We start from the raw sequence: 24,563 nt of genomic DNA on the forward strand, positions 1-24,563 counted from the left end.
TTTTGCGGAGCTGGGAGTCGGACTGGTCGTCCTGGTACTCCAGGACAGAGGGCCTTATGGAATCCCAGCCTGCCATCGAGTGTTTAGCAGGCTATGCGTAAGCCCTGGCCTCGCAAACAACCTGTCCCTGTCCTCAGGGACGAAAGCCTGCAAGGTGGCCACATCGCCTGGACGTCTCAACCTTGTTTCCGTGCGTTGCTAGAGTCCTGCATTTTTGGCTGACGGCACCCCCACTGCCTGGGGTGGGAGGCTTCCCATCGAGGAGAGGCGCCCACACCATCTGGTACGGTAAGTACGTTCTGTGTGGGGCCTCTGTCTGGGGATGGCAGTCTGCTAGGTCTGTGGTATCCCCTCATGTCTGTGTGTCTGGGGCTCGCCTTACTCCGATCCCTGCGGGGGCTCTATCGCGTCTAGGACGCAATGTTAGGGGTTGTGGGGGTCCCTACCCTGAGTGACACTGTTGTGGCTGTGTTTGGGTGCAGACATGCATGGGCGCCCCACTGCGGTGTAAAAAAACGCGGTTCCGCCATTCTAGGTGTGGGCGGCTGCTTAGCTTCACTATGGGCACTTATGCAGCTCTCTATGTAGTGTGTTTTGGCACCTTCGGGCGCCATCTTGCGTGTGGCAATGTGTTTCTTCTGTGCACATGTCGGCGGCCATTTTCCCGGAGCCTCCCATTGCTTTCTATGGGCAACCATTTTTCCTTAGCCTGAGTCCTGTTCAACTTCATGTGGTGTGACATCACTTCCTTTCTCATACAGAGGAGATCGCCAGCCAGCGTGGTAACACTTGTGGGGTCTGTTCTTGCCGTTTTTTGTGTGGTATATCTCTGGCTATCAGCTTTATTCCTGCCTGAGGGGTCTATCAGTGTAGTCCTTACTAGCGGGGTATTGCGGTGGGATCGCTGTGCGATTTAAAGGGCCAGCGCCATAAAAGTTATTTTATGGAGTCCCAGGACAGCAAATTTCCCCCAGCTTTGGTGTATGATTCAGGCTCCTCTGAATCATCTACACTTACTGCTGCACTTGCGACTTTAGCGTCCAAAGTGGATCTTTTGATAGCTGAATGGGATTCTAGGAAAAGGCCTTGGTTTTCTCACTCTTCTGATTCTGAGTCTGATATGGTTGCCGTAGATAGTGTACCCCTTGAGGGGTCTCATTCCTCCCTGTCTGACGGGGAGGCGGAGAACGAGGAGGGGGATGATTCCCCCACCGGGATGGCCAGAGAACCCGCTGCTATGTCTGCGCTGATTGCTGCTGTGAAAGATACACTACATTTGGAGGATTACATAGTTACATAGTTACATAGTTAGTGAGGTTGAAAAAAGACATCAGTCCATCCAGTTCAACCCATGATGCGTGTGTGTGTTTGCTTTTAACCGTACATAGTATACCCCTGTATGTTGTGGTCTCTAAGGTGTCCATCTAATAGTTTTTTGAAACTATCAATGCTCCCTGCTGATACTACTGCTTGTGGAAGAGAATTCCACATCCTTACCGCTCTTACAGTGAAGAACCCCTTACGCACTTTAAGGTTAAACCGCCTTTCCTCTAGTTTTAGTGAGTGGCCACGTGTCTTATTGTATCTCCTTTCTCTGAATAGTTTGTTCCTTATGCTTGGGTCACCAGTACAGTATTTGTACATTGATATCATATCCCCCCTCAATCGTCTTTTCTCCAGAGAGAAAAGGTTCAGTGCTTGTAGTCTTTCCTCATAGCTGATGTCCTCCAATCCCTCTAATTATTTTTGTTGCCCTTCTCTGGACTTTCTCCAGTTCCAGCACATCCTTCCTGAGGACCGGTGCCCAGAACTGGACAGCATACTCCAGATGTGGCCGGACCAGAGTCTTGTAGAGTGGGAGAATAATCTCTTTATTTCTGGATTGAATCCCCTTTTTTATACATCCCAGTATTCTGTTGGCTTTGCTTGCGGCGGCTTGGCATTGCATGCCACTGCCAAGCTTGTTGTCTACCAGTACCCCCAAGTCCTTTTCCATCTTAGACTCACCCAGAGGTTCCCCCCCTAGTGAGTAGCTTGCTTTCTGGTTTCTGGCCCCCAAGTGCATTACTTTACATTTTTCAACATTAAACCTCATCTGCCATGTAGTTGCCCACCCCGTTATTTTGTTCAGGTCTGCTTGCAAGGTTTCCACATCCTGCATAGAAGATATTGGCATGCCTAGTTTAGTATCATCTGCAAATACTGAGATTGTACTAGATACCAAACCTCCGGGTAAACGGTCCTCTTTTGGGACCCGCAGATCCCAAAAAGCGGCGCAGGTGTTTCCTTGCCCCGCTGAGTTTCACGAAACGGTGAATGAACAATGGCACAATTTGAAGCGCAATTTTGTGGTGCCAAAATGGTTCCAACTCCGTTACCCTTTTGCGTCTCCTACGGATTCTCGCTGGTCTGTGGCCCCTTAGGTGGATCACACGTTGTCCAGATTAAACAGGGCCACTCTGGTACCCACTGAGGATTCTCCAGTGTCCAGTAAAGACGAAATCAGGGCGGCTAAAATAGAACACGAGAGACATATAGCGGAGGAGAGTAAAAAGAACCCCAAGAAGTTCTTTAAGTATATAAACAGTAAGAAAGCGAGGCCAGATCACATTGGCCCCATAAAAGATGACAAAGGAAATATGGCCACTGAGGACAGAGAATAGGCGGAAGTGTTAAATCATTTCTTCTCTTCAGTCTTCACAAAAGAATCAGGGGGCTGATGTGTGTATTCTAGTTTATGAATGAACAGGAGCCTCTGTGTCCTGTTCATTCATTTTTAGTGCAGCTGAGGCTAAGAGAAAGGAATTAAAGAGTCTGTGTCCTCAGTTCCTTTCTCTGTCTCACAGATGAGATGTCAGGGGTCTATTCAGACCCCTGACATCTCAGCAACACTCCAATAGCATTGTGAAAAAAAAATTTAGAAAACAATTTTAAAAATGTAAAAAGTGGGGCATGTCCAAGATGGCGACCTAAGCAGACGTGCCTGCTGAGAGCTCCGAGAGCGTTTTATCCTGCTTGTTATCCGTGGCTTGATTTTTTACTCACCGATCCCCGATTCGGCCTTCTGTATGCCCAGAAAGTCCTTCGCCCGTCCTCAGCGAGAGAAGAAGCTCCATTTCCCGCAGCCGCTGCACTCCCCTGTGGCCTCCGTTCCCGCGCAGACTAGGCCACAGCCACTGCAAGCCTCTGCCAACATGGCTTCGCAGACGGATCCGCAGGCTGACGCTGATTCCCCTCCACCCAGAATCCCGGAGGTCATGGCGGCCATAGTGGCTTGTCAATCGGCACTTACCACGAAGATTGAGGCTGTGCAGATGGACGTGTGCCTGATGCGGCAGGACTTCGATAAGATCCGGTCCTGTCTCACCGAGGTAGAGCAGCGTGTTGGCCCCGTGGAGGACACTCTGACGGAGCACTCGGCCTCCTTGCGGGTCTTACATTCTAAAGTGCGGGCGCTGGATTTCTGGGCCGAGGATGATGCCGAGAACCGCAACCGGCGCAACAGTCTTCGGATCGTGGGCCTCTTGGAGGGGGCGGAGGGTAAAGATCCGACGCTGTTCGTGGAGGAGCTCCTCCGTTCGCTGCTCCCGGCGGCCCGCTACTCCCAGCACTATACCGTGGAGCGAGCGCATCGGGTCCCCCCGCGGCCTGGCCCGGAAAGGCTCCCCTCCTCGCACTATGATCCTACGCCTCCTTAACTTTCGGGATCAGGATGAGACCCTGCGGGCTGCGCGGGTGGTGGGGTCGCTGTCTTACTTCAATGCCAAATTGATGATTTTCCCGGATTATACTGTGGAGACCCAGAAGCAACGCCGCTCTTTTGATGCTGTCAAAGCCACGCTCCGCTCTAGGGGCATCAAGTATAATATGCTTTTTCCGGCTAAACTTCGAGTGGTTGATGGTGAGTCCACCCGTTTCTTTACTGATCCCAGGGACGCCTCGGACTGGCTGGAGCAACTGCCCCCCCCGTGGATGATCGGTATTTCTTCGTCCTTTTGTCCTCCTCCTTGAGCTGCTGCTGCTGGCCATGGTGATTCTTCCTTTCCCTGTACTTTTGTGTTCTTGATGTCCTGCTTGCGGCAGCTTGCTTTGCCCCTGTTGAGCTGTGGCCCTGTTTCTGGGCTTCCGAGGCCTGGACCTCTCCGGTTTATTTTCCTGCTCCTTCAGTCGGATGGATAGCTGGCTTTGGCCTCCCTTACTCAAGCGTTTGGATCCGGTACTTTTGCTCTCGGCTGCACCACGCAGCTGCACCGGACTGGTACCTGTTGTGCCTTGCTTTACTGTTTCAGCCTGGTGCCCGTTGTACCTTGGTTACACGCCACCTTCTTGACTTGACTGTTGTGGGGTTTGGGGATTCATGCCTACCTCTGTTTTGGGGTGGGGGGAGGGGGTAACCGACATTTTTTGGGTTTGTATAGGTTTGGGGGTTTGTTTTTTGTCAGTTTTGTTTTTATGGTTGCTCTTTGTGTGCCTTATAGTGTGGCTGAGGCCCTCTGCCTGGCCCCTGCTGCTGCCTGGGCGGTGGGCGGGTGGCCTGGCCCTCCTGTTGTCAGTGGGGTGGTGATTTATGTCTATCCTGTTACTGCTGGAAATCTCAGTTTTTCATGGCGAGGGTTGATGTGATTTCTTGGAATGTGCGGGGTATGAACTCTGCGGTTAAACGTTCCCCTGTCTTTACCTTCCTGCGCAGATATGCCCCGCACATTTGTATCTTACAGGGAACTCACCTGCTGGGTTCTCATACCCTGGGCCTCAGGCGGGCCTGGGTGGGCTCTCATTACCACGCCACCTATTCCAGTTACGCCAGGGGGGTCAGTGTCCTTGTGCATCGGTCCCTGCCCTTTCATTTGCTGGAGGTTCGGACCGACCCGGCCGGCCGCTATGTGCTGCTACATGCTACCATACAACCTGCCCTTTCTTTTGGTGGGTCTGTATCTGCCCCCTCCTGTTGACCATAATTTTCTTTATATGCTTATGCAACTGATTGTTTCTTTTGATGTCTCTAATGTATTATTGCTGGGTGATTTTAATATGTCCCCCACTCCGGATCTGGACCGCCTACATCCCCCCTCGGCCTGGTCTGACCCCTTGGCCCGCTGGATGTCCGCCTTTTCCTTGGTGGACGTCTGGCAGTGCTTACACCCGTCGGATAGGGCGTTTACTTGTCACTCGGCCTCTCATCGGACCTTCTGCCGCATAGACTTAGCTCTGGCCTCTATGGAGGTCGTTCGAATGGTCACATCTGCCTCTATTCTACCTCGGGGCATATCTGACCATGCCCCCTTGTTGCTTTCCCTCCGGGTGTCTGATGGGAGGTCGGGTGGGGGTTGGCGGCTGTCTAGATACTGGATTATGGAACCCTCTATTTTTGCTGCCCTGCTGGCTGAGTTGTCCCAATTTTGGTCGCGCAATGAGGGGCACTCTGACCCTTTGGTACTGTGGGATGCTTTCAAGGCCTAGCTCCGGGGGGTGTATATCACTCGTATTGCGGCGGCCCACAAAAGTTCTGTGCAGTCTCTGGAACAATTGGAGGTGGTCCTCCGCTCTGCGGAGGAGTCCTATGTGGCATCTCCTGATGTGGACCATTATGCATCTTTCCAGCGTCCGTTGAGCGATCTTTCGGTGTGCAGGACTGCTGCCACGGAAAAGTCCCTTCTCTCGACGGCCCAACGCATCTTTGAACATGGAGATAAGAATGGGCGCCTCCTAGCCTGGCTATCGAGGGAACAGACTCCCGTTATGCACATTGGTCGGATCCGGTCACTTTCTGGCACCATGTTGTCTGAACTCCCTGCTATTAATGACTGCTTCCGAGATTATTATCATGCTCTCTACACGTCTAGGGTGAATTATAGTGCGGATGACCTGGAGGGTTTTCTGGCTGCTGTTTCGCTCCCGGAGTTGGATGATGAGGCTAGAGACTGCTTAGATGGTCCTATCACGCTGGAGGAGATCCAGACGGCTCTGTCTCGGATGTAGTCTGGCAAGGCCCCGGGCCCGGATGATATTCCTATGGAATTTTATTCCTCTTATCAGGAGTCCCTGGCTCCGCGGCTGGTGGAGCTGTTGGGTCGGTTTACGGACCTGGACGCCTTGCCGGACTCCTTCTTGGAGGCCCTCATTGTGCTAACCCTTAAGCCTGGTAAGGAACCGGAGGACTGTGCCTCGTACCGTCCTATATCTCTGCTGAATGCCGATGCCAAGCTCTTGGCCAAGGTCTTGGCCATTCGTTTGACCTCAGTCATTGAGGACCTTGTGCATGTGGACCAGACTGGATTTATGCCAGGGAAGGGGATGGATATTAATCTCTGCCGTCTTCACCTGAACCTCTCTGCCTCACACCTTAATCCGGGTCAGCGGGTGGTGGCCTCCCTCGACGCGGAAAAGGCCTTTGACTCGGTCAAGTGGCCTTATCTCTGGTCTGTGCTCCGTCATTTTGGGTTTGGCCCTCGCTTCATGGGTTGGTTGCGCCTGCTCTATCGTCGTCCGCTGACCCGAGTTCGCACTAATGGTGCCGCTTCTGCTGCTTTTCCGCTGGGTAGAGGGACGAGGCAGGAGTGTCCGCTCTCGCTGGGTCTTTTTGCCCTGACGTTGGAGCCTCTGGCGGCCTTGCTACGCTCCTCGGAGGCTGTCCGCGGCTGGCAGGTTGGTCACCTTGAGGAGAAGGTGTCCCTGTATGCTGATGATACCCTGCTCTATTTAGCTGATGTGTCTTCGTCCCTACAGGCGGCCCTGGCCATTTTCGACTCCTTTGGTGGTTTTTCGGGGATACGTATTACCTGGTTCAAGTCGGTTTTGTTCCCACTGGATCCAGATGCGAAGACCCTGGCGGCCCCTTCCCCCTTGTTGTGGGTTGATGAATTTAAATATCTGGGTGTCAGGATTACTAAAAACCCTGGAGATTTTCTCTCTTGCAATGTTGCTCCTATTCTAGACCGTCTAGACCTACATTCTCAAAATGATTTTTTTGCCTAAATTTCTTTCTATTTTTCGCCATTCCCCGTTGTAGATCCCTGCTGGTTTTTTTCGGGACCTAGACGCCTGTATTGGCTCCTTTTTGTGGGCTGGTTCGCACCCCAGATTGGCGCGCTCTACTTTGCAACTCCCGGTGTCCTCGGGGGGGCCTGGCCCTTCCTCATTTTAAATTTTACTTTTGGGCAGCTGTTTTGGTCACCATCCATTGGTGGTTTGCGGGGTCTCGGTCGAATGCGGCAACGGGCCTGGAGGCTGCTTGTCTGGGCTCCTTGGCGGGTCTCGGCAACCTGGCCTACCGTGGCGCGGGTGCTTACCCGTCTCTCCCCCTCCCCACCAGGACTACTCTCTGGGTTTGGAAGGTGGCTAGAGCGCGGTTTCTCCAGCCCAACACTTGGTCCCCTTATCAGCTCCTGTGGGGCAATCCGTCGCTCCCTCATCTGCGACGTCCAGAGGCTGAAGGACATAATGCCACTTGGCACACTTCGCACGCTCCCAGACTTGCGCTGCTCCTTTGCTCTACCCCGCTGGATAGGTTTCTGCTACCTTCAACTGCGCCATGCGGTTCGTGCCCAGTTCCCGATCACCCCGGTCCTGCAGACTGATCGTCTGGAGGATGTCCTCGCGCAAGCTGAGCTCCCCAAGCCTCTATCTGCCCTTTACGCTACCCTGTTGGTTACGGACTCTCCTGCCCTGGAGCGTCTGTGGCAGCGCTGGTCTTCGGACTTGCCTGCCCTAGATAGGGAGGAGTGGGAGGACTGCCTGGGTCATGGTTTGGGTTCGGTTATCGCATCTAGAGACAAACTTGTCTATTTCACTCCACTGAGACTGCACAGAATGTATCCTGCGCGATTGGCCGCCTGCCCTAAATGTCTGGTAGATGAGGGATCTTATCTGCATATGTTTTGGACCTGCCCACGGGTGGAGGAGTTTTGGGGTGCTGTGTTTGACCTTCTGAACAACCGTCTCCACCTCTCTGTCACCATACCCCGGAACTGGCACTCCTGGGCATTCCTGATAAGGTTAGACGCTCTAAGTACTCACGGTTGGTGATTTCCTTGTTGCTGTACTATGGTAGGAAGGCGATCATTCTTTGCTGGGGTTCCCCCTCCCCCCCCCACGCTGTCTGCGTGGGTGGCCCTTGTGAATGGGGCCCTCCCCATGTATAAACTTACTTATATTAATAGAAATTGTCCCCACAAATACGAAGAAATTTGGCAGCCTTGGGTGGATGGTGCGATTTAGCTTCCCTTCCCCTTGCTGTACTTTTGTTCCATGATCTGCCGATTCTATACTTGATACTTATTGTTTGCATTTTCTGTACTGTATGTTGCAATGTTTTTTCCACAACACTTACTTGTGCGCTATTAGCGTTCTTTTTTTTTCCCATTGGTTTCTGATGTTGGCCACTGGCTACACGTGTGTTGTATACTGTTGTTTAATTCTGAATTTTTTCAATAAAGAGCAACCTTGTTTGTAAAAAATGTAAAAAGTAACAGATTATAAAAAATAATTTTAAAAAATCGTAAAAATTTAAATTTTTTTTAAATATAAAAAATAATTTCCCCATCGTTCATCGACAGATGCAGCGTCATCTTCTTTAGACCAATGGGTTATGCTCTGCCATTGGTCTAAAGAAGATGGATCTGCGTCTGTCGATGAATTTCAGAGAAAAAGATTCTATGGTAAGTTGTTACAAAAATCTGTTTTTTTAAAAATTTAATAAATAATTTTAAAAGTTAAGGGCTAATTTACTGAGGTTCTCTAGTCCCTACAGTTTGAATAAGTTGTTGGTGCAGCTGTATGAAGAAAGCTGCAGGTCCTAATTTGGTAGCTGTGCGTGTGTGGGTGAGTGGCCCCAAATGCACACTGTGCGTCAATGTTCAGGGGCCATACACCTGCTTCCACACGCCTGTCAAATGAGGGGCCATACACCTGCATCCACAGCCTTTTTCAAAATGCAGACTCGTAAGATCCTGATTTGGGCATCTGTGTATAACGTTTTGTAATCTCTGGAAGGGATGTTCAGCTTTTAGTAACACCTTTGGTAACAGGTAAAACAAGAAACGGCCATTATAAAGAAAACTGTGGTGAACCCTGGCACTATCCCCTACTCATTTACTAAGATAGCCATAACTGCTTGTGAATGATGACACGGTCCATATGTCAAGCTGGAGGGAAAAGAGTGGCTGGCAGACATAAAAGATCACCTTTTCCAAAGTCCTGTTTCCCCCTGTGTACCATTTGTTCTTCTCGTTCTGGAGTCCTTAAATTTAAATTATATTCCCAGCTCTACTGGGCCAGAACTAGGGGGGAATCTGTGAGTTGCACAGACCCAGCAAATGTCTGGAGCTGTAATGCAGCATCCTTAGTCGCCTGGTCTGCTTCCATGTGTGAGTTTTAATGTTAGTATGGCTACCTCAGCAAGAAGCTGGAAAGTTGAAGACAGCCAATCAATTAACTTAGCAGGTTTGATTGGTTTACTTTCCAAAGTAAAAACAAACTTCTTCGTCTTCAAATGGATACTCTTTTGATAGATTACAGGCTTTGCTAAAGCTTGGGGCTTTGCTTTGTGAGCTGGAGAAAAAGGATCCTATGACCCTGAATACAGGAATACAGAGCGTCCTCCTGGGTGATAATTGCATACTCAGTATGGGTATTTCCATCCTCAGTTTAAAACCTGGATCAAATCTACAAGAAATCAAATATCTGGGTCTTCAGGGAGTTTATCCTGCACTGGGCTTACAACAGCTGATTCATATGTCATTAGTTAAACACATGTAGTTTTTCTTTGTCTCCAGCCTCCTCCAATACAGGCAATAAGGTAGCTGGATTTCAGTGGACGTACTTTTCACTGTTAGAATTGTACATAAACAACAATACAAATTCATATTTTGTAGACCTTTTATTAAACAAATATTTAGTTTAACTGTTTGCAATATTTGCTGCACAAAATGTGGGACCATTTAACTTCCTGACATCCGCGCTACAGCCTATATACGGCTGCAGCGTGGACTTGAATTTTCGGGAGGCCGTTTTTAAACGGCCTCCCAGAAAGACTCTCCCCGCGCGCTCCCGCGAGCGTGCATCGGGGAGAATCTGTGTCGGCCATGTCCCTTGGACACGGCCGATCACAGATCGTGGTGAATGGCCAATCACAGCGGCCATTCACCACGTGATCAAGCCGTCCAATGAGAGATGATCTCATATGTAAACATATGAGATCATCTCTCATCGCCGGCGCTCCTTCTTTACACACAGCCTGCAGTGTGAGGAAGGAGGGGGAGCCGTCAGCCGCCGGGGACACACAGCAGTGTAATCAGGGCACTGATCACCAGTGCCCTGATTACTAAAGGTAAAAAAACACACACATTGCCCCCCCCATCAGTGCCCTCAGTGCCCCCCATCAATGCCCACAATCAGTGCCCATAGTGCTGCCAGTCAGTGCCCATCAGTGCCTGCTCATCTAGGCACTGATGAGAACTGACTGGCAGCACTATGGGCACTGAGTGTGGGCACTGATGGTGCTGCCCATCAGTGCTCATCAGTGCCACCCTTCAGTGTCCATCAGTGCCATCCGCCAGTGCCCATCAGTGCCACCTATCAGTGCCCATCAGTGCCGCCTATCAGTGCCCATCAGTGCCACCCGTCAGTGCCGCCTCTCAGTGCCCAGCAGTGCCACCTCTCAGTGCCACCTCTCAGTGCCCAGCAGTGCCGCCTATCAGTGCTCATCAGTGCCGCCTATCAGTGCTCATCAGTGCGGCATATTAGTACCTCCTCATCAGTGCCCATAAGTGCCACCTCATCAGTGCCCATAAGTGCCACCTCATCAGTGCCCATCAGTGCAGCCTATGAGTGCCCATCAGTGCCGCCTCATCAGCGCACATCAGTGAAGGAGAAAAGTTTATTTTCAAAATGTACTCGCAGAAAATAAGAAAAACTTTTTTTTTTTTCAAAATTTTCTGTCTTTTTTCTTTTTTTTTTGTAAAAAATAAAAAACCCAGAGATGATTAAATACCACCAAAAGAAAGCTCTATTTGTGTGAAAAAAATGATAAAAATTTCATATGGGTACAGTGTAGCATGACCGCGCAATTGTCAGTCAAAATGTGAGAGCACTGAAAGCTGAAAATTGGCCTGGATGGGAATGGTGTTTAAGTGCACAGAAGGCAAGTGGTTAAAGTTAAATAATTTACCAAAATAATGTCTGTAACTTTGTCCAGTAGCACCTTGCTGCTACTACTACTCTGATTTAGCGGGTTGAACCCTTCATTATTGAGTCTAGCTTGCATGAAATATTGCTTGTTTTTTCTATCATGTTTGTGTAAAAACTCGTTTCATGTTTCAAAAATACAACCTTTTCTTGCCAATATTATAATTTCATTGCTTGCTATGTTGTTAGTTTTATGAAGATAACATAAATCCTTAGTTTCCACCTTAAATTATGTTCCTGATGTACATAATAAATAATAACAGTACCATGCAGTAATGCAGCAGTTTACCACTGTATTTACAAGGTTGAGGAACACATGATTTCACAATCCACACATTCTGCTTTGGAATTCAAAAATAAATAAAATCAAAAAGTACCAACAATCTGTTATGAAAGAACAGAAAAATAATATAATCAAAACCCATAAAACAGCTTGGCTGCAGGTGGCATTTATCATAACAGGGTGTGTGGACTTGATGTGATAGGTCTGTTATATTTTAAATTTTATTTAATACTCTCACATCATGGAACGCACATCAAGTTTATATTAGACCTTTAGATTTCATCTTTTGTAGAAAATTCCAGTGTATACAATCCGTCTTGGCTTTGTTCAGTATTATGGCAGCTGTATTCCAATTAACAACCTCATCTTAATCTAAACTAACCCCATATTACACGTTTTTCCAATAACCTGCATTTAATTTCAAACCAAGGGTTGTCTAAACAAATTACAATATATCTATATTATTAATAAAGTTGTTAACATGATATCAGAAATTACTACTCGAGTAACAATTTCAATATCATAACCCTAATTCCAATATATCTCCACAGATACATTTTTAAAGAAGACGTTTTACCTAATATGCTTTTTTTTTTTTTTTTTTAATTTAAAATGCATTGCTTCCACTATCAAAGGATATTTAATTTGTGTTATTCTCTACCGTGCGCACTTTTAAAGGTAGCCTTCATTTGGGAAACAGATTAAAAATAATTGTGATCATATTGTTTACATAATGTTAATAATGGTTTGTCTAAAAAAACAGACATTAGCATGGGTGTCCTTCCAGCTTATTACTGATGTCTCATCATAGTACATTCGTTTCATGAAAAAAGAGAAAAGAGAGGGGATCGTGTCTGCACAACGCTAACATGAAACACACAAGTTGTGGGACTAAAAGTTCCAGCATTCACACATACACAATTATCTTTCTAAAATCACTTACATTTTTCCCAATTGTTTAACAACACATACATATCGTTCTCTCACTTTCTTTTAACTTATTTCCCTGCTTGAGTTAGTTTTACCTCCCTAAAATCTGCTTTCCTTATTTTGTTATTTCTGAGTGTTTTGTTTAGGTTCTTTAACCTTTGTTTTTCTTGTGGGCCTGTTGGTAGTTCTGTTTAGATATATTGTTAACAACTGTCCAGTTTATTTCTTGGGTACATCCAATGGTTTATAAATACAAGTTCTGTTTCCTGTACTATACGGTATTTGTATTGCTGACTTTTAATTTTTGGTAAATTGGTGTTGCCCTTACTTAAATAACTAAGATGGAGTGTGTAAGTGCCATTGGCGCAGGGAGTGATGTCATTGGCATAAATGTTCTTTACATTTTGCATTAAGTAATATATTATTTTGTTGTCCCTAAGCCAAAGTATTGTTTCTATTTTGGATAAAGTGAAAGATACAATCCCTGTCAAGTTTCTACTGTGGTGTTTATCCCCTGGTGGAAAGATTTTCCCTCCCTCCTGTGCTGGTGACTGGTACACCAGGGCAAGAAGTAAAGGTAAATCTCTCCATAGTAGAGAACCAACCAACATAAAACTCCACACATGATAAAGTGAAGAAGGGTTAGCCCTGTTAGGGTTTTGTTGATTGTGCCCTTATTGAAGGACTTTTCCTGTCCTGGAGACTGATGCAGCACAGACAACAGTAAATATCCGTAATCCTTTCTCATTTCATTCAAACCAAAACAAACAAATTAGTTGTAATTAGTGTCTCTATTTTAAATGTGGATTGTAGTATGATTATGCAATGGCACATAAGGGTGCATGTGATCATGCATACCAAAGTTGTGACCATGATTTCAATTAGAGCTGTTCTCATTGTTTTGAAGGCTAAGAGCCAATAATACTTGTTCTCAGTCATGGGATGCTGTCAACGGTCAATTGTGAACTCACAATATGCAGTGTTTTCTAAATAGTGATTTGATATGTTAGCTTCTTCCAGGTTTTGGTTGAAAGAGACTAAACATTTATGCTTTGACTTTCTGCAGTACACTGGTGAATAAAATTAATACACAAAAACCAATCAAATTTCATCTATTCACCAAGAAATAGAAGTCACAAAAGATGCAGTGGCCTTCTTTGATTACCATCCAGTTTTTTGCTTCGTAAGGAAAAAAAGAACTTTAAGGGCAGAATGACCAACTCTCAGTGCCTAACTTAAAACACATATTGGTACTTTTTTCCTTTGTAAAAATGACATGGCTATCAACATAAATGTAATACATGTCTTATTTAACCTCTTGCTGACTGTGCAACCCATATATTCAGCAGCAAGAAATGTAGGCTTTAACTCCCAGCTATTGCACATATGCATCCATGGAGGTATGAGGTTGTGTGCTTAGAGTGTGCTCACTGTGCTATCCCAGCACACTGACTGAGTTGTCACCAACAGCTTTCGGTCAAGACTTCTGATCGGGAGCCAGCAAGACAGACTCCCAATCATGTGACCACTGTGACAGCCAGTCACAGCGGTCACATGATACAGAAAGCATGCCACCTCCCGGGCATTAAAACCCACTCAAAGATTTGTTGGGAGGTGGCATTATGGGTTAATTTATCATTTTCACCTCAGGATTGCTTTGTGATTTTCTTTTTCCCATGATTTTTATTGAAAATACATTTTTGACAGATAATAACATTCTTAATAACATAGGTACCAGTTCAGCAACTGGCCACCTCCCGCAGAAAAAAGAAAAATAGGAGACTCAGAGGAGTCAGAGAAGGAAAGGGGAAGTGAAGTAAAAAGAGGGAAAGTAGATCTGTGAACTCTACGGTAAAAATCTTTAATTTATCTACCGATATACTGAATGAAGGTGAAATTAGTCTACTACAAAATGTTTTAAATTTTGCCCCTAGTTGTAACGTCAACCTATTTGATCTATTTAAAGATCTACATAGGTATATTCGAGACTTAACTGTCCAGAGATACTATAGTTTAAAATCAGAGAAGGACCTTGTACGAAAGGAGTTGAGGTAGATGTAGAAGTGACAACAGCAGAAAGTGGAGACCTTGTCTGACCTTGTCACCGGAGGATTTTGCTGTCTTACGTCTGGGCCACTTTTTGCAATTCGGCACTATGCGACTTTAACTGACAATTGCGCGGTCGTGCGACGCCGTACCCAAATGAAATTGACGTCCTTTTTTTCCCACAAACAGAGCTTTCTTTTGGTGGTATTTGATCACCTGTGCGATTTTTACTTTTTGCGCTATAAACAAAAAAAGAGCGTAAATTTTGAAAAAATAACAATATTTTTCAAATTTTTTTATATGAACCCCCCCCCCCCCCCCAAAAATGTAAAAATCTAAATTTTTTTACATTTTTGGCCAATTTGTTTTCTGCTACATATTTTTGGTAAAAAAAAATCACAATAAGCGTATTTTGATTGGTTTGCGCAAAAGTTATTGCGTTTACTAACTAAGGGAAAGATTTATGTCATTTCTGGTGTTTTTTTTTTTAACGAGTAATGGCGGCGATCTGCAATTTTTTATGCGGGACTGCGACATTGCGGCGGACAGATCGGACCCTTGACTGACATTTTTGACACTTTTGGGGGTACCAGTGACATTACTGCAGTAATCAGTGCTATAAATATGCACTGTTACTGTAAAAATGACACTGGCAGTGAAGGGGTTAATTTTATTGGAGAGGGAGGGGTTAATGTATGCCTGTTGCTTACTGACATGTGTGGGGGAAGGTGACTGAGTGACACAAGGACAGATCTAGGGTTCAGCTGTGCTGAACCCTGCAATCTGACCCTGCCTGTCACTTTGGAGATCCGCCCGCTTGTGTTTACACAGGCGGGCGGATCTCCACACTCGATTCCCCGACGATCGGGGAAGAGCCGCGGCGATCGCCGCTGCTCCTCCCCTGACCCGACTCCCGCTGTGACTGAATACAGCGGGAGCGCGCCTCCGGCGGTGCGCGCGCGCCGCCTAGAAGGTGGAGGGTCTGCCGACGTAGGTCTACGTCGTCAGACCTACAAGAGCCACTTTGCCGCAGTAGTATCAACATGAGCAGCGGTAAAGTGGTTAATAGTGGGTGTCAGATCAGTACATTTTGGTCATTGCACAACTATACCATATCAAAGTTACTATCCACGATCGTCTCTGTCCTGAGAACAAGGTGAAGATTGCCTAGAACTCACTGATTGAGAAAAAACATTCACTGTGTGCATAACAATGTTACTAATAACACTTATAGCAATTCAAAGCTATTATGCATATATGATTCCAAAAAGCACTGTAGAGGAGGAGGGAGAGAGGAAAAAATCCTGTGGAGAGAAATTGTGCAATGAAACCAGATTTTCCAACATAAAGCCATGATAACACACTGACAAGTATAATCTAGGCTTAGGGTAACGTTAAAAACCCACTATCAAACGTGTTGAAACCAAAAACAACAAAATGAGAAATTGTATGAATGAATAGAAAAAGAAAATAAATAAGAGAAAGAAGGGAAAAAAGAAATAAAAAAAAAGAAAAGGTTCAAAGTCGACTACCACGTTCCAGACTACTGACCCCTTCTCCTGCCCCACCCCTTATGGCGACTGGAGATATCGAATCCAGTACATTTTGGTCATTGCACAACTATACCATATCAAAGTTACTGTCCACGATCGTCTCTGTCCTGAGAACAAGGTGGTGAAGATTACCTAGAACAAACTGAGAAAAACCATTCACTGTGTGCATAGCAATGCTACTATTAACACTTATAGCAAGTCAAAGCTGTTATGCATATATGATTCCAAAAAGCACTGTAGAGGAGGAGGGAGAGAGAAAAAAATCCAGTGGAGAGACATTGTGCAATGAAACTAAATTTTCCAACATAAAGCCATAATAACACATTTCCAAGTATAATCTAGGCTTAGGGTAACGTTAAAATCCCACTATCAAACATGTAGAAACCAAAAACAAAACAAAATGAGAAATTGTATGAATGAATAGAAAAAGAAAATAAATAAGAGAAAGAAGGAAAAAGAAGAAAAATAGAAAAGGTGCACAGTCGACCACCACGTTCCAGACTACTGACCCCTCCCCCTGCCCCACCCCTCATGGCGACTGGAGATATCTAATCCAAGGGTTCCAAACCTTTTTGAAGTGATGCTGGTGATCACAAATGATACTAGTCGATTTTTCATTTATCATGATCCATGAAATTTTGTATTTCACTAATTCTAAATTTATCACAGGGGTTTTCCATGCTTGCACTATGGTGGTCTTGGCTACCAGAAAGATAAAGAAAGGTAAGTATCCTGAGATTTCTGGGTAACTCACTCAAAAATCATAAAATAAGGCTGTCTTAACATTTTTGGGTATCATTAGTCCTGTCACCGAGTAGACCAAATTGAAAATTCTTAGCCAAAACTGTTTGACTTTCAGGCATGTCCACCAAATATGGAGCATTGTACCCTCCTGGCCACACCCCCTGAAACAGAGAGGCGATGCATCCGGGTAGATTTTGGCTAACCTCATCGGAATGAGGTACCATTGTGACAATATCTTACAATTCGTCTGCACCAGGGAAGTGTTCAGAATTCCCTTGTGCACCATGGTCGACCACTTGCACCAAACGTCCTCATCGATAGTCTCCCCCAGGTCTGCCTCCCAGGCTAATTGATAGTGGATCAGGGCTTAAAACTCCCCTAACAAATTATACAGCTCTGAGATATTACCCCGTGTCCCTGGACTGCTCAGGCATTTGTTTTCATAAAGGTTTTGTAGTGGTGATGTCCCCCTGATTTCGGTCAGCATGGTGTCCGTAAATAATGGGTTATTTGACAGAGTTGAAACTACTCCATCGGGGGAATTTCCAGAGTATTTTGAAAATAGGAAGGTTTTCTAATGCTCTTATGGTCTATAAAATGTGCTATCCTGTGTTGTCCTAGGGGAAAGTGCGGATTTCCAAAAATGGGGGGCCACTGGGGTATGAGGTGACTTTAGAGAATATATTTTACACACCCTGTCCCAGAGACCCAGGGAGTAGGAAAGAGAGGTGCTCAGAATGGCTTTACGCTCCCTAGGGGGTAACCACAGTAGAAGGCCAATGGGGAGTGAGGAAATTGCTTGTGCCTCCAGTTTTACTCAATCATGCTTGTAAGTTGTAGAACAAATGTGATAGAGTTGCACCAGTTGGGCTGCTCTATATTATTGCAAAGAGTGGGGAACTCCCAGTCTGCCCCGGCATTTTGAGACATACCAGGAAAATCTATGTACTCAGCATAAGATCATCATTTATATTTTAGCATTTGGGCAATGTAGTGTGTTTTTGTGCATTAAAATTAAAAAAGGTTTTTTTTTTCCCAAAAAATTGCATTTGGAAAATCGCTGCTCATTCTGCAGGGCCTCAGCTTTAAAAAATATATATATAATGTTTGGGCGTTATTGGTCTATAAGTGTTTGGAAGAGTGGGTGATGTGTCGCATAAGCTTCTAATATTTGGCATAAAGTGCCAGGACAGATCAACCCCCCCCCCCATGGCCCCTTTTTGGAAAGTAGACACCCCAAGCTATTTGCTGAGAGGCATGTTGAGTCTATGGAATATTTTATATTTTGCCACAAGTTTTGGGAAAATTACATTTTTCTCAATTTTTTTTGTCACTGAAATGATATATTGCTCAAACACGGCATGGGTATATATAAAAATTACACCCCAAAAATACATTCTGCGGCTTCTCCCGAGTACGGGGATACCACATGTGTGAGACTTTGTGGCAGTCTAGCTGCATAGAGGACCCCGAAAACCAATCACCGCCTTCAGGCTTTCTAAGGGCATAGATTGTTAAGTTCACTACCTATCACAGTTTCGGAGGCCATGAAATGTCAAGATAGCACACAACCCTCCCAAATGACCCCTCACCCCAATGTATTTGCTAAGAGGCATGGTGAGTATTTTGCAGCTCTCATTTGTTTCGGAAAAGGAAAATGTTTTTTTTTTTCTCTTTTTTCAAAAAGCGAGATCTGCAAAATAGTCAACATGCCTCTCAGCAAATAGCTTGGAGTGTCTGTTTTCCCAAAAGGGATCATTTGGGGGGGGGGGGGGGTTGTGCTTGGCATTTCAGTGAAATTAACAATTTACGCCCTTAGAAAGCCAGTAGGCGGTGATTGGTTTTCAGGGTTCTGTGCATGGCTAGACTGGGGTTTTTGGGGTTTAATTTCACATATAGTCATTGCATGTGTGAGTATTATATCATTTAACTGACAACTTTGTGTATAAAAAAAAAATTGTTGTCATTTTCCCAAAACTTGTGGCAAAATATAAAATATTCCATGGACTCAACATGCCTCTTAGCAAATAGCTTGGAAAAGGAGTAATTTGGTGGGGTTTTGTTCTATCTTGGCATTTCATGGCCTCAAACTGTGATAGGTCATGAGGAGTGAAATCAAAAATTTACGCCCATAGAAAGCCTGAAGGTGGTGATTGGTTTCGGTGGTCCTGTACACGGCTAGACTGCCAAAACATCTCACAAAATGTAATATTCCTGTTCTCAGGAGAAGCAGCAGAATGTATTTTGGGGTGTCATTTCACATATAGCCATGTTTGAGCAATATATCATTTAACTGACAATTTTGTGGAAAAAAAAAAGTGTAATTTTCCTGAAACTTCTGCCAAAATATAAAATATTCCATGGTCTCAACATGCCTCTCAGCAAATAGCTTGGAATGTCTACTTTCCAAAATGGGGTCATTTGGGAGGTTGTGCTATCTTGACATTTCAGGGCCTCCAAAACTGTGATGGATAGTGAGGAAGACAAATGAGCAATTTACGCCCTTTGAAATTCTGAAGGCGGTGATTGGTTTTCGGGGTCCTGTACGTGGCTAGGCTCCTAAAAAGTCTCACATGTGGTATCCCTGTACTCAGGAGAAGCAGAAGAATGTATTTTTGAGTGTAATTCCACATATACCCATGGCATGTGTGAGCAATATATAATTTCATTGACAACTTTGTTTAAAAAAATTTTTTTTTTTGTACTTTTTTTAATCACTTGCGATAAAAAATGTATGATCAATCAACAAGCCTCTCAGCAAATTCCTTGGGGTGTCTACTTTCCAAATTTGGGGTTTGTACTGCCCTGCCATTTTAACACCTCAAGAAATGAGATAGGAAGTCATAAACTAAAAGCTGCAAATGATGTAACATCATTTTTAGATGCTTTACCACTTACGCAAACCAATAAATATACGCTTATAGATTTTTTTGGCCTAAATGTATGACAAAAATTTAGTTTATTGGATTTTATTTTTATTTTTTATAACAAAAATTAGAAAATATAATTTTTTCAACATTTTTTTTTTGTTTATATCGCAAATCCCAGTGGTGATAAAATACCACCAAAAGAAAGCTCTATTTGTGGGAAAAAAAGGACACAAATTTTGTTTAGGTACAGCGTTGCATGACCGCTCAATTACCAGTTAAAGCAGCGCAGTTCCAAGTTGCAAAAAGTACTCTGGTCAGGAAGAGGATAAAACCTTCCGAGGCTGAAGTGGTTAATTGTGATCACTACCTCCTCCATAGTGATAGCCCCATCCATTACATCCCTATGGGAGACAGAAAGGGACGGGAGAGGCAGATATTTTATGAAGTCATCTAAAGTGCCTGGTTTCAGGGTCTCCGCCTCTTTATATAGGGAGGTAAAATAAGAATGAAAAAGATCCACTATCCTTTGTGGATTTTGTGTGATGGAACCATAAGGCTGCCTGAACTCTGAGATGTTAGTTTGGCGGGGTCTGGATGCCAATTTGCGAGCTAACAATAATCTGGTTTGTCCGCCTGAGTATAACATTTTGCCTGCGCCCATCTAAGGCTTTTTTCTGCCTTAGTCGTTAAACAAAGATTCAGTTCCCTTCTAACCAAACCAATCTAAGCTCTCAGGTCTAGGTCAGACTTGTCCTTATGTTGGGTTAGCAGATTGGATAGCTTGCGCTCTTTTGGGCTGATTAGTGAGTCAGAGGCTTTTTTCAGCCGTGATGAGATCGGAATGAAATGTTCCCGAATGGTCACTTTTTGCGCTGCCCAGGTACTGTATTTACCACAGAAGTATCCAAAGGATCATTCTGAGCAAAGTACTCTTTAAGATTTTGTTTGATTTTGAAACATATCGAATAAGCAACAAATCAATCTCCAGGTGGCTGGACCAGTGCTTTGTAATTTTCATAACTTCCTAGGACAAATTTGGAACAAATTTTACTTAGTGACACTGATATTGGTTAATTATAGTCTATATTCTGCAAAAACCTGGCTGTATTTAGTAATTATAATGCCCCCTACAGACGCAGTTTACTAAATGAATGATGCTAATAATGGCAAATAACCTTTCTTTGTAATGATTAATCAAAGATTGATTTTACTTGGGAAAATAGATTTATGAAAATTAAGAAAACTGATAGGGTGTTTTCAATTTTCTAATGTCTTTTGAATAGCTATTTTAATTGCACCTTTGTGTTCATACAATTATAGGGCTTGTTAAACACGCTATGGAATCCGTGCAGAATGCAGATGGAATTGAACTGAAGGTACAAATATTTGGAGTCAGTCATTGAAGATTGTGTGTTCTACAAGTTGTTTTATTACAAAGGGGTGCTGACCAACCACAATTCCTTATAAACAGCATTATCCCCTGTGAGGGGTAAACCCCCCCCCCCCCCCCCCAGGAACAGGGAACGAGGACACTTGACAGTAGCCCATTGCTGCAAGAACAAAGCACATCTAAGATAGAAAAAAAGACCCAATAGTTGTAATCTCATGCATTTACAGTATATTGTGAATTAAGATGAGATAGAATGCCTTAACATTTTGTTGTAAAAATACAATCACCGGGCAGTTAGACCCCCATCCTGCTCTTTTTACCACTTGGTGGACTGAAGTCTGACTATGAAAATACAAGGGATTTGTACTGAGTCGTGTTGTTGTTTTTATTTTAATATTTAGAAGGGGAAATCTGGATTATCTGATCTTCCTTTTCCTTATTACCATTACCATAATGACATACTACCTCTGCATACACCTGTGCACCCACACACACATTTAACAGATTTTTTTAATCAAAAGTCTTAATTGAGGGCACAGAGGCATTTTTTCATCCAGACCTATAATACCCAAAAAAACTTTCAGTTTAAATGTGCTAATTTGTTATATATCTAATATACATAACAGCATAAACTTTATTATTTCTGTTCCAGTAAACACATTGTCCCAGCAAACTGTACCTGGCTATAATTTGCAAAAAGACATAGCAAACATTCAAATTTAGGGGTCTAGTTATAAATGTTTTCATACAAAATTCACACAACTTGCACCGAAGATTCACACATTGTTCTAATTGGATTCTATTGGATAAATATGTAAATCCTGGGTGAAGTTGTGTGACTCTTATGTGAAAAAGTTTAAAAAGAGACCCCTTTAAAGTATCACTAAAGGCAAAGCTTTTTCTGTTTTGGTTAGAGTGAAGAAGGATTAGAAAACCTATTGGGTTTTTATTGATGTTAACGCCCAATAGGGAGATTCGTCCTCTCTGTATTGTTTACTGTTATCACTAAAAGTGACAGTAAAAGCAAATACCAAACGTTGCATTGTCAACTAAACAGGAATAAAAGGGCAATCTTTAAATGGGGACACTAGTTCTGGTGACAAAAATAAAGGATTCCCTAAATTTGGAGGGATTTTCTCTCACTTTATATTTTAGCTGTGGGACAATTTCCCATTGGGGAAAAAACTGACCGGGGTTATACTCAATCCAAAATGAAAAAAAAGTTTTGTCTTTAGTACTGCCTTTATATTTAGTTGCAGTAAAGTAAAAGATGACACGCCTTTCATTTTCAGAATGACGACCTGCACACATTGTAACTATAATATAGGGATAACAATGTCAACTGGGTATAGGTACCCTGAGGACCCTGGGGTGATATCCTATATCACTGATAATTATTTGTACTAATTGTTAAAGAAAATATTGCCCTTACATGGCCACTTTACAGATACTCTAACCCAGGGTCGGCAACCTGTTGATTGCGATCTACCAGTCAACTGCGGGAAGGTGACTGGTAGATTGCGTCTCGTCCCTGCCTTGCCAACTTGCCTTGCTGACCTGCAACCTCTGCCACCTATACAGCGGTTGGGTGCGGGCTGTGGAGCAAGGAAAGCCTCTACCACCTATATAGGTGGGTTTGGGCTCTTGTCTGAAGGCACCCTATCTATTGTGCTGATCCCCTCTGGACCTCCCCTTCAGTCCACCCAAAGTGCTTATGGATGACATCATGTGGGATGGACAAGAGGGAAGGGCTAGCTGGGGTCAGCACTAGAACAGTTAGCTTGCAGCACTGTGCATGAGATAACAACTTTTCTGCCATCCTGAGCCCCCAGTGGTGTGCCCTCCTAACACCTCAGTAGTGTCCCCCCCAGTGGTGTGCCCCCCGAAGCCTCCAGTGATGTACCCTCTGATGCTCCTGGTGGCATGCCCCCTTGCCTTCCTGAGCCCCCTGTACCATGCTTTCCTGACCTTCCCATATTGTGCCCTCCTGACCCTGCTGTACCAGGCCTTTCTAAGCCCCCTGTACCTGCTCTCCTGATATTCCCGTACCATACCCTTCTGACTCCCCTGGACCATGCCTTTCTGAGCCCCCTGTACCGTGCCCTTCTGACCTTCCTATACCAGGCCATCCTGAACCCCCCCATACCAAGCCATTCTGAACCCACCATATCAGGCCATCTTGACTCCCCTGGGCATTGTGGGCCTGAGCCCCCTGTACCGTGCCCTCCTGACCTTTGCATACCAGTCCATCCTAAACCCCCCATACCGGACCATCCTGAGCCCCCTGTACTGTGCCCTCTTGAATTTTCTGTACCAGGCCATCATGAACCCCTCTACCATGCCTTCCCGAGCCCCCCTACCTTGCCCTCCTGAGCCCCCCCTGTACATTGCTCTGCTGACCCCCTTTAATCCACGTCCAATGCACTGCTTTTTCTTTGTACCCTGCACCACCTACTACTGACCTCTGAGCACTGCCCTACCTACTACTTACCTCTCTACACTGCCCTAATTACTACTGGCCTCTGTACACTGACCTACCAACTACTGACTTCTGTACACTGCACTACATACTACTAACCTCTGTACACTGACCTACCTACTACTGACCTCTGTACACTGACTTACCTACTACTGACCTCTGCACACTGCCCTGCCTACTACTGATCTCTGTTCACTGCCCTACCGACTACTAACCTCTGTGCACTGACCTACCTACTACTTACAATGGCTGGAAATCAGAGCAGAAAGCTAGGCCTAAAACTAATCAAGCAAGTCAGCCTGCAGTACCAGATGTTCTGCCTTAATGATGAACTCTGGCATCAGACTTGAGGGGATGACCAATTACTACCCAGACATGAAAAACTTGTGAATGAAAGTGAAAGTTTCTGGCTGAAGCTAACTTTTAAGGCAGGCTACATTCATATTTTCACAGTAACATTCAGGATTCGTACGGTCATGAAAATCCTGGAAAAGTCATGGGATTTTGACATGACACTTTCCAGGCCTGGAAAAGTCCTGGAAAATGAGTAAACTTACTAAGTTTTGGAAAAGTCATGGAATTGTGTTGTGCAACTATTTAATTTTGTCTCCGGGCCCCCTGTATTCTGTGGGAGCGGGGGACAGTAAGTGGACTATTTTCTCTGTTTCGGGTTTAGGCGGATTAATCAGCCGCAGCGCGCTGCACAACTGAAGCCTGGTCACCGGCCTCTTCAATATGAATAGACCTTGACAAGCTGGGAACTCTGTGGCGGATTGATCCGCTGAAACCTGAAACTGATAAATAGTGCACTTACTGTCCCGCTCTCAGGGGCGTACCAGCGGGGGGGCGCGTGCACAGGGGGGTGTCAGGCCGGTGTCCGCCGGGCCGCCCGCATCTCCGCACCGGGGGGGGGGGGGTGTCAGGCCGGTGTCCGTTGAGCCGCCCGCATCTCCGTGTGAAGAAGGTAGCTGCAGCAGCAGGAAGAAGGTCAGTGAGAATGCGTGATGAGTCTTGTGTGCTGAATAGGAGGGGGATGGGATGGGACAGCTGCATAGAGATGAATTGAACTTTCCATATTCCTCAT

General features: G+C 45.0%; 1 protein-coding gene across 1 annotated transcript in view; it reads left to right on the forward strand.

Moving 5' to 3' along the window:
* Positions 1-24,563, forward strand: part of POLN (DNA polymerase nu) — a 560,717-nt gene that overhangs the window by 526,201 nt on the left and 9,953 nt on the right. The window contains exon 21 of the mRNA XM_082249983.1: positions 20,931-20,986. Within this exon, the coding sequence (XP_082106109.1) occupies positions 20,931-20,986 (56 nt within the window). The remainder of the gene's footprint in view (positions 1-20,930; positions 20,987-24,563) is intronic.

Source organism: Pelophylax lessonae (genome assembly GCF_965119305.1).
Source record: "Pelophylax lessonae genome assembly, chromosome: 1".
Taxonomy (NCBI): domain Eukaryota; kingdom Metazoa; phylum Chordata; class Amphibia; order Anura; family Ranidae; genus Pelophylax; species Pelophylax lessonae.